This window comes from Condylura cristata, unplaced genomic scaffold (genome assembly GCF_000260355.1).
Source record: "Condylura cristata isolate star-nosed mole 26May11 unplaced genomic scaffold, ConCri1.0 scaffold00007, whole genome shotgun sequence".
NCBI lineage: Eukaryota > Metazoa > Chordata > Mammalia > Eulipotyphla > Talpidae > Condylura > Condylura cristata.
The window spans coordinates 23,639,453-23,650,938 of record NW_004567108.1 but is presented as its reverse complement, the minus strand read 5'-3'; the positions used below and the strand labels follow the sequence as shown (position 1 = coordinate 23,650,938).

Here is an 11,486-nt window from a genome sequence, read left to right as displayed (position 1 = left end):
CTGTCTGTTTTTTTGTAATGTCTCTTTTGCTGTACAGAAGCAATGAGCAATTCTTTTACTGTGTGGTTACTCCCTTTTTAATTTCTTAAGCCTTTATTTATTCTGCTCAGCTACTATGTTTTGCTTTCTCTTAGTACAGATATTTTAAAAGTATAAAATTAATACTGTGAGATTACTCAAATTCAGATTTTTATTTAATAAATTATTATTTTTTAATTGGTAGGAAATTTTCCTTTTACCCCTTTCTATTTTTTAAATCAGGTGATCTGTAATTTCTGTTTTATGTCTGATTACATGTATTAGTTTAAAGAAGGGATGAACAAACTTTTTGTAAAATACCAGGTAATAAATATTTTGGCTTTACAGTCTCCACATACTCTGTCCAAACCACTCAATTCTATGATTATAGTAAGAAAAATACTCATACACAGTACATAAAGGTATATGTGTTCCCATTATACTTTATTCATTAAAATATTAATACAATTTTATGGGGGTGTAGTGGGGAATGGGATTAAAACAGTGAGGGGAGGGAAATGCACTGGGCTATGGTGATGGCACACAGGTTATTTGGTAATGGGAAGCCTATGAGGATTACAACTGAGATGAAAAAATGCACAAAATGATGAAAAAATAAACTATTGTATTATTCATTAAAAATATATTAATACATGCTTTGCCAATACGAACTTAAGTTTTATTCCAGTTTTTCAGTGAAAAAGAGAATGTGTCATCAAAATCTACTATAATTTTTTTAGTATTATCTTACATTTTTAAAGAAAATTAATAAAACCTCTATTTCCCTTCCCAGGCTACCTCATTATAAATAGTTGCTCCAAACCTTAATTTGCTTAAAAAAAAAAAAGAGAGAGAGAGAGAGATTGCTATATTAATCTCTCGCCATGCTTCAAGCCTCTTCCATAATGATAATTTTTTATAATTTTATGAACTGTCTCAGTCAAAATGTTTCTATTCCCTTCAGTCAAAAAATTTTTGTTGGCACTCTATTAGGCATTGAGCTAATACTTTGTATAAATAGTGGGCTAGTGAAACAAAACATAGCCTTTTCTTTTTTGGAGCATTCAGTAGGAGAGCAGGCTATAATTAATTAATGTAAATACATCATTTACAAATGCGAAAGCTCCATACAATAAAAACTAGATATTTAGATGGTGAACTTAGTGTTTATTTTGTGATCATGGCAAGCAGAACCTGAAGGCTAATAGGGATTTGACAATCAGGAAAGAGTGCTTAGGCATAAGAAACATCTACATGAACTATGGGATAGGAAAGAGCTGGGTGTCTTTGACATGTCCTGGAATCTCATAACTGGCAAGCAGCAAGGAGAAGTGTGGCCAGCACAAAACTAAAGAGGAGTAGAGAAGCTTATGTGGGAACTTCTAAGCCATGATATGATAAGGTGTTGGAAGGCATTTTACCAGGGGAGTAGCATGATCTTCTATCGCATACTGTAAAAAGTTTCACCCTTGTTTGGCTCTCTGGAGTTATTGTTGTCTGCCTTCATTCATTTATTTGTTAATTCATCTATCAAATATTAAATGTTCTGTGCAAATTAATGACCTTATAAGTTAGAAAACTACAGAAATGATCATGTCCTAATGATCTTCAGTCTGGGGCCCAAGTTTCTCTTCTCTTGTTCATCTATTATTTATCATTCCCTTTGAATCTACTACCTAGTAATATGTGAATCCACTATAGTTTTTATTTCCAATTATTCTAGATGAATAACTCTATTTAAAAGTTCCAAATCAACTCAAGACCCATCACTGCAAATTAAATACATGTGTGCCCATTTAAAAACAAATTAAATACACCAATTAAAAATAGAGATTGTCAGAGTGAATCAAAACACAAGACTCAACTATATGTTTATCACAAAATCCCTATTTTGAATATAAAGACACAATAGATTGAAAGTTAAGTGATAAAGAAAAATGTACCATGCTATCAAATATAACACTACACACTAGTCAAAAGAAAACTTTTATTAATGTCTAACAGAGCAATTTTCAGAGCAAGGAAGATTATCAGTGTTAGAGAAAGAATTTACATAATGATAGAGGGGTCAATCCCCCCAAGAAAATAAATAAAAATAATTAATATATAAGCTTAGTTTCTTAAGTTGCTTTTCAAAAATCTCAAATCTTATAGCTGAGTCATAGTTATTCCAGCTTGCTAGACCTCTTAATGTTTGAGGAGCAAACAAAAATTTTAATGAGAAAAATAAAGCATTACCCAAGACTCAAATTATTTCTGGAAATGAATTTTTTTTTATGTCCACTGCTCTTTATTGATCTTTCAGACTATTAATATTTGAGAATTTAGAGTTTATATTATAGAACAGTAATATGGTACATATACCACATATTGTTATTATCACCAGTAACGTGTTGTCAATCTGAAGTTATGTACAAACATTCACAGTAAAGGGAAACAAGAATAGTTTTCTAACAGTTCGTTTGGTCAATAAATTAAGTGTGAAAATACATCTATATATACATTGAGTATTTATCACCACTGTTTTCCAAAGGCACAGCCCTATTGTGAAATCTTTAATACTAATTACAAAGTATAGTAATAGATAAAATCCCGTGTCTGTCTAAGCATATGAATATGTATATTTTTAAGATTTTTTTTTTAAATGATAAGAAGTAATGTTTTTCAAATGAAAGAACATGTGCCATAAACACATTTCTCTTGATGGCAAGGATTAGGAATATAATTTTGGGGTATTAACATTATGTGGGTGAATCTTACTGATATGGAAATAAATCATAATTTGAATCAATAAAATCCACAGAAGAAATAGGCTATATTAAGTAATTTTGTGGAGTGTAACCATAGTTATATTTACATCTCTTGTTTTCTACAGACTTTTCTTCAAAGGAATTAGAAATTTTCATTTGTTCCTTTTCCTCCTCTTGGCTCCAAATGTTTGTTGCAGAGGCAATCTTTAAAAAGTTGTGTTTGCAGAGTTCCATCAGTATTTCTTCTGAGCCACTCTCTCTTCAGAAAATGGTAAACACCACTCTACTTCTTTTAATTTCCAAGAAGTTTGTTCATAAATTCAGTTATAAAATACTCTGTTATTTGGACAGAACATAACAGTTTGTAAACGATTCATATTTTATGTGTCAAAATATTATACTTGAAAAATAGGCTAACTACTGAATAGAAATGTAAATTACTAATTTGATTAATTACAGGTTGATAACCAGGAAAGAATATAAGAACTATTGTTTCCTAGCCAAATACCATAGTACATAAAATTATTATTTTGAAAGATAGCGATCCAAAATAATTATTCATACTATTTAGATATTTAAAAAGAAAAATTCATAAATATACTTATCCACACACATATATATGTAAGGTGAATTGGATTCTAAATTTTCCAGTTTTATCTATTTCTAGTTATTATTAATATTTAATATTGCCAGCAATTTCTTCAGCAAATGAGAAATATGCTTATTAATTGTCAGTATGAATAAATTCTGTTTTGTAAAAATCCTTTAGTGATTTGTGCACTTTGTATTCCATTTATTCCTAACTTGCTTTCTATTAAAGAAATGCTTTTCCCAAAAGGGGAAATCACAGAATACCAGTTGTATATAAGTCATAAATATTGAACATATACAAAATATTAAACATATCAAGGTGGACATAGACTAAACAAAATAGCTTTTCTAAATGAGCATCAAAATTGAATTAGAAAAAATGATTATTTTTTCTTCTGTGCATATTATATTAACTTATTTTAGCAAGTTTAAGTGATACTGAGTGGCAAAAAGGTGATAAGCTGAAGAAAATATAACCAAACTGAATGGTGAAATAAATCAAGTAATCATTTTAACTGCTTTTCCAGTCCTTTTTCCTTTTTTTTTTTAGTGAGGTAATTTGGTTACAATGTATATTTGATTCAGAGTTATAGGTTCATACTTCTTCAGATGTATGTCACCACACCACACCACACCATCCCAAACACCAAGGAACTCATAATCCATTGGGTTCCTTCCCTCCCACCTTTGTTCTCTACCTTCTTCTATCCCTCTGGTAACTGAGAAAACAATGTAATATTATTTTGCAACAGGTTTATTCCTATTTGCCAGCTTTGGGGAAAACTGGTGTATATGGTATTGGAAAAATGCAAATACCAAAGAAAACAGGACAGCGGCCTTGCCTTGAATCTCAGAGGGCCTTACTGATGCTGAATGGTGCAAAACAGAAACAATTTGAAGGACTGCCAGACTTACCGTAAGTCATGTTTGTATAGCAACTGTGCCTTGTTTTAGAGTCTTTCTGACACATTTCTTGAATGTTATAGTTACCTGTAATGTCTGAATTATATTGATTAGTAGAAAACTCTGATTAGATCAATTAATATATATGACTAACATTATGATTTTGTTAAATTCAAGGTATGCTTTCTACATATTATTACTTTACAAAAAAAAAAAAAAAACCACTGTTCATCAAATTATTGTGCCACATAATTTTGAGCCTGTGACATAATTTACAACTTACATATAGCAAAGATGGGATTTCAAAATGCATGGTGAAGTGAGTTACTCTGAGTTGTAACAGTCTCTTCCCTCCTAATGAAAAACCTCTTCTGAAAGCATGTTATACAAAACTCAGAAATTCTGAAATGTTTTTAGGAATAATAGGACCAGAATATGAAAATAACAATGAAATAAGAATCTACATTATGATCTTAGCTTTTGCTTTATTCTGTTTGCCAAATGTGGTTTGTATCTTCTTTCTCATTATCTGACAATTCATTCATAAACTTTTCAGAGGGTAGCTGGGCATGTGTGGTTCATAAAATGAAATTAATACATTGAAATTTGTTTCCCTATACTTGAAATAAATTTACAAATATAGACCACAGAAAAGATTTCAGTGAATTAGGGGATTTAAATTAAAAGAAGTCTATTTTTTTTTTTTTAAATGCTTGCCTTCTAATGTATGCTGCCATGCGTTGGTGGAATACTAGCTTTCATTATTTCTTACTGTATTTTCAGAGAGCTGAACCTGGCTAAATGTTCCTCATCATTTAAAAGACTGAAAAAGAAGTCAGAAGGAGAATTGTCATATTCCAAAGAAAATTGTCCCTCTTTAGTGACAAAGATGAATTTTCACAAGACTAATCTAAAAGGTATTCCAAATATCTGAGTTAATTTATGGTATGAACTTTTCATTGTCTTAGTATTTACAAGTTTTCACTCTGATCCTAATGAATATTTTGAACTTAAATGTGGGACTAGGTTTAGGAAATACTTTACTGAATAACATTTTTGAACTGCCATTTATACAAAGAAAGTGATCATATAATAACCAGTATAATAGAGTATTTCTCCCTTTCATTCCTCCATTCCCTCTCCACTCTATATGTTAAACATAGTGTAGTTGTAAAGAGTTCATTCCAGACTTGCCCGCCTTACTTTTCTATTCCACCTCTACCTGTGCTTCTTATATCAGTGTCTTCTGATTTGAAAGTATAATTCAGTCTTCCTCTCTTTCAGTCCTAGACATTTTGTGAACAAAGAATGAGGAGTAGGCTATGTTACATAGCTGTGTTAAGCATATGGACTCTTTTCTTCCAGGCATTGAGCCCAGACTATGAAATGTGTTTGGCTTTTGGTTCTGACTATACTGGAACCTAAGTACCCAGAGGATGGAGAAACAACAAGAGCATTGTAATATGACTCTCTGGTACCTATTTCACGAAGGCATATTTTAGCTCAAAAATATTACTTACTTTTTCAAGAGCCTGTGCCCCACCAAAGTAAATTGCAGTCTCTTGTTAATGAGCTCAATCACATTGTAATACAGATATCATTGTGACACTGGAGAACAGTAACAGTGAAGCTTTTTATTAATTTTTCAACCTAAGTTCATAATTGAATATCACAAATTAAAAATAACTGCCCATTTGGCTCAAAATGTAAAAAAAAAAAAAAAGTGTTAAATGAGAACACATATTTAACTTTACAAAACAATGTCATTTTTCTTTGTTTATTGTATCATAAAGTAAGATAAATATAATGACTTTGGTCTTAACAGTAGGAGGAACTAAAAGGAAGGAAGAAAATTGAGAAATAGTAGAGAAAAGCTTAAAAAGGTTTTCGATGCATGTAAAAGAAATATTTTGGTAGAAGTTAAAGATAATTTGTAAAACTGAACACTGTAAAATGTGCTACTTACAGCAAAAAGTATTTAGTACTTCATTTGTTTCTTAGCAATACATTTTGTTTTTTTAAATTCTCTTACATCAAGCAAGAGTTACCTTAATAATCTTGGTTGCAACAGAGATGGATATAGACAGTTTTAGCCAATAGACATTAATTTCATCTCTCCTAGAAAAAAACTTTGACATTCTATTTGTCACTCTTATTCAGCTTTAAATGGTACTAGGGATTTTTTTTCTGTGGTGTGTGTGTGTGTTTATATTAAGATTCCCCCATTTCTCCATCTCTATACTGCTGTAGCCAAGCCAGACAGCCTATTGAGAAGCAGCAAACCATCTGTTAATGGATTTGAAGTTCTGAATTATACTTGAGTGTGTAGAGGCACTCGTGCTTAGCCAGAAACATTCATTTGAATTAAGCTATAAATGCTGTATAAAAAAGAGCCCTACATTTAACATAGGTTCATGAATAAATTTAAGAGAGGGCAATTGCACTCTAAACTTTTATTACTGCAAAACCTAGTATTTTTGGTGTTCCTCTGATCATTTGGGGGTTTTATAGCAGGAATGAAGCTTTAAACCTTGAACTAGAGGGAGACAATGCCTGTGTTAAACGTTTTGCAGTAGAATTTCATTGCTGAATTGCTGATAGAACAGAAGCTCTATGATTTGGTGGGGTTCCTTCCCCCTCGCTTTTTTTTTTTTGTTTTGTTTTGTTTTCCAAAGTGAGAAATGTTTAAAGCGACTCAGAAGGAAAACTCAGTAAATAATTTTCTGGCATGTGACCACATCTCCTAGTTCATGCCCTTTGATTATTTTCTTTAGTTGATATCTTGTCTTTTCTGGAATAATCTATTAATTTTTTATGGCAGGAGAAACAGCCCTCCATAGAGCTTGCATAAATAACCAAGTGGAGAAATTGATTCTTCTTCTCTCTTTGCCTGGAATAGACATCAATGTTAAAGGTAAGTTGTAAATCTCTGTGGTCTAATACAGTGTCTTTGTATTTGTGATATTAAATAGTTTTATGTCAACATTAAGAAAAATCATTTAAGTATATTTACCTAACAAATCTTTAAAATATTGCCAGCAACAAAACCAAGAAATTTGTCATATATTGATCTATAGTTCAGAAATGTTTATTTTGGTTTCTATATTTTGATCAGACCCCAACATCAATATTTTAAATTATCTTTAATTTTCAATTAGAAATATTATTACTTCCTGCTCATTTTTATCAGTGCTTTCCGATTGTAAGTAAGGCAACTAGAAGGTCATTCTAGTAAGGGGAGTAGAATATCAATACTTCACTACCAAGTCCTACTTTTGCTGTTTTAAAACTTGCCTTGATTTCTAATTTAGACAATGCTGGCTGGACGCCTTTGCATGAAGCCTGTAACTATGGCAACACAGTGTGTGTCCAGGAAATTTTGCAGCGTTGTCCAGAGGTAGATCTGCTCACTCAAGTGGACGGGGTGACTCCTTTGCATGATGCACTGTCAAACGGACACGTAGAAATTGGCAAGCTGCTACTTCAGCATGGGGGTGAGTGCATTTATGCTAAGTGGTTTTGATAAATTATCCAGTTTTTTGATAAATCTCTCAAAGATAGAAAGTATTTCATACTTAAGATTTGTAAGAAAAGATACCTTTATTTCATATTAATGATAAAGTAAAAATTAAAAAATCTAGAATGTAAGTATCTTTTACTAGTAAGAGTAAATAGGTCTTCATAGTTTTTATTTATTGTATTAGTAAGTTTATTTAGGCTTGTATTTTAAAGTGTGTTTTGAATTGACTATGTTGATTTTAAATATTAATCTTTTTCTTAGTGTATAATGCCTTTGTGGATCAGCTATTTCTGATGTTTATTAGTCAATGAATGTAAATGTTCAATTGTGATTAGTTGGATTTTTCATTCTTGTTTCATTTCCTATGTGAAAGGAACTAGATTAATCTTTCTTTATATGAGTCATTTCTTTATAGACTATAAAGAAGATATCCTAGAATATTTTTCCTTCATTCACATTTTGCAGTCAATTAAATTAAAGTAGGAGGATTTTTAAATGATGGTAGCTGTTGTGCGGGGGTTTTGTGATGGAGGTAACTTGAGCTTCATATTCATCTACCAATTTTTCTGCTGAATTTTAATCTCTGCTTTCAGAGTCCCCTTCAGTGATAACTCGTGCTATATCAATTAAATAATACATATTTTACATCACAGTGTCAAAATTGATTAATGTTTTAAAAAGAAAAACAAAGGAAAAGTGATGACTAGCTTCTAATGCAGAAATAAAGATGTGTGTAAATTTCCTATCACTTTTATTTGTGCTAATTTTAGCTTGGAATTTAAAATTATTTTCTCATTAAAGTTGTTTGATTCTGCATGATAGATGATAAAAAGCATATTTTCTTTAGATGTCTTTTAACTCTGTGCGTGTGTGTGTGGGTGTGTGTGTGTGTGTGTAAGGCTGTATTAACATGTTAGTTTAAGGCTTTTGGTTATTTATAGTCTTCTCCTGCCCCCTAAAGGCCTTAGCGTGTCTATTTTGCTAACACAATTTCATAATCAATATGCTTTTCAGTTCTTGTTAAACTATTGTTCATAAACCATAATGTTTTGGTTTTTTGGTGTTTTATTTTTCTACTCATTTATGTTTCTGACATTCTAAGCCATTAATTTGACCTTGCTTCAAATGGTTGAAGTGATGTAAGAACCATTTTTGTATTAAGCACAACTCTTTAATAGAGAATGGCGTGGTAGCAATGTATGTGACTTTTTCTAGGACCCTGGGTGAAGAACAGTAAATAAACAAATTCCTTACTCTAAAAGAAGAAATCTGCCTTTATTTGGATTTGTCAAGGTCTGCTGGCAGTAATAAAAACTTAACTTTGCTTTAGTCATATTCTGGATTTGGTTAAATGGTTTAAACTTCATTGTAGTAACTGCAGCAACATTATCTCTTTATTGGGAGTCACTCAGCTTTTGAGAATGGTGATTTAAAGAATTTGTGTCTGTCTCTAAAATCTCTTTTTACTATTGGTATCTTGTGTGCATGATTTTATTTAATTTTATTTATTTTTTTTTGGACAGGAGTAACATTTTCAGTTTTTCTAAAATATCAGCACAATGAAAAGGAACCTTTTTGATTTATAACTATCTTTTGTCCATAAATTAAAATCATTTATCATTAATGGTTAATCTTTTTTATTAAATACATTTTATATCTAGGCCCTACATATATCTAATCAGAATTATCATTGAGAGTTTTAGCAGCTATAATCTACTCTCACTCTCTGACAATATGATCTATGTTATACGATAGAGCCTTCTGATTATGTATGTCATTTAGGACTAAGCTCTTTATATTCTTAGTAGCGTTTTATAGCAAAATATTGAAATAATTACAGGATCTAACTGACAGAGGTACCTGAGTACTTTGTTATGTGCCCAGTTACTGAGCTGTTTTGTTCCTATGTCATCCTTTCCTATCTAGGAGATGAACTCTGTAGCTTTAGCACTTTCTAAGTGGATGGTTAGAAGGGTTTAGCTAGAATAAATAGTTGAAATCTGACCTTGACTCAGAGAAGTTAATATTTAAGTTTTTGTGAGATAATACTTGTACTAAAAATTGAACATAAGCAAAGGTAAATAGAAAATGTACTCTGTGTTTGCAGTGTTTTGCAGTACTTGCACTGCTGTAATTGCCCATCAGAAATGGAAAGGGGGCACTATATTTTCCTCTTCGTGAATTGTGAAATACCTTTAAGACTCTTATTTGAGAGGAATATATTTTGTTAATAACTTCTGGGATATTGAAATTATTATTTTAAGATGACAATTTGTAAGTTTCTGTAGGAAGTTTTTCAGTTAGAGCCATATATATTATTTACTGAACTAAAGACATGTACTTTTAGGCAAACCCCAATAGGCAATTGAGTAGAATTTTGGTGTTATTAAATACATCTTTATTAGGAGTTAAGATGTATAACCAGCTAATTATGTCAGCATGCGTTAATACAAAATATGATTGTAAATAGAGTCCTAGATAAGTTGAATTAAAAGAGGGAGAAGACAGCTGTTATGCTGCAAAAATAAAAATCAATTACTCTCAACATTTTCTTTTCTACAGGCCCAGTGCTTCTACAGCAAAGAAATGCTAAAGGAGAATTGCCCTTGGATTATGTGATATCATCTCAAGTCAAAGAAGAGCTCTTTGCTATTACAAAGATAGAAGATACAGTAGAGAACTTTCATGCACAAGCAGAGAAACATTTTCATCACCAACAACTTGAATTTGGCTCATTTTTACTTAGTAGGATGTTGCTAAATTTTCGTTCAATTTTTGATTTATCTTCAGAGTTCCTCTTAGCTTTTAAAGGGTTAACACATCTCAATGAGCTGCTTATGGCTTGTAAAAATTATAAGGAAACTACAAGTGCTCATACTGACTGGTTATTGGATCTTTATGCCAGAAATATAAAAACATTGCAGAAGCTCCCAAATATTCTTAAGGAACTGCCTGAGAATTTAAAAGTGTGTCCTGGAGTACACACAGAAGCCTTATTGGTGACACTGGAAATGATGTGTCGGTCAGTTGTAGAGTTTTCATGATGATACCAAAAATAGTCAACTTCATAACTTCTTAACAAGTATTGATTTGATTTATTTACTGACAGAATTTTCAGACTTACTAAATTTTAGAAGCACTTAAAAACTTCTGCAAAACTGTAGTATGGGCTTTTGTCTTTTTTCAGTGTGTAGAATTTTCAGTGTGACTCAAAAGTAAAAAATAGTTTTGTTTGGAATATAGACTTCTTTTTTTTTTTATTTTGTTCTGGATGTGATTATCTATTTATAATGTACATGTAAAAATTCTTAATTTAAGTATTTTTTCCAAATCAAAATGTAATGTTCTTTATTTTAGGTGTTCTAGGTCTTGAATCATGGCAAGGATATTTATGCAAATGTATACTTGTAAACATGTTATTCCCTGTCTCTTCCCTATAGGTTATTGGACTAAAGTGTTGGTTTTAGTTTTGTGTGTTTCTAAAATAAACATTTTTAAAGTTTATGTTAATTTTTTAGGGGGGTTACTACAAGTGAATGTGTAGAGTTTGACAGTTTGATCTTTTGGACTGTTTTTTATTTTTAGTCTTTCATGTACAAAGTGCAATTCCAGTCCATGTAACTAGTACTCTGTAAGTGAAATCATTCTGCTGCATAATAAATTATATTTCATTTTAAATTATAAATGGCAACTAAGAATAGACT

General features: G+C 31.1%; 1 protein-coding gene across 3 annotated transcripts in view; it reads left to right on the top strand.

Moving 5' to 3' along the window:
• ANKRD32 (ankyrin repeat domain 32) overlaps positions 1-11,130 on the top strand; it is a 63,154-nt gene extending 52,024 nt beyond the window's left edge. For all 3 annotated transcript variants that reach the window (XM_004678132.2, XM_012721981.1, XM_012721982.1), the window contains 6 exons: positions 2,894-3,039; positions 4,112-4,275; positions 5,046-5,179; positions 7,084-7,176; positions 7,574-7,756; positions 10,345-11,130. In XM_004678132.2, coding sequence (XP_004678189.1) covers positions 2,894-3,039; positions 4,112-4,275; positions 5,046-5,179; positions 7,084-7,176; positions 7,574-7,756; positions 10,345-10,826 — 1,202 coding nt within the window. In that variant the 3' untranslated portion in view covers positions 10,827-11,130. The remainder of the gene's footprint in view (positions 1-2,893; positions 3,040-4,111; positions 4,276-5,045; positions 5,180-7,083; positions 7,177-7,573; positions 7,757-10,344) is intronic.
• The last annotated feature ends 356 nt before the right edge of the window (positions 11,131-11,486 follow it).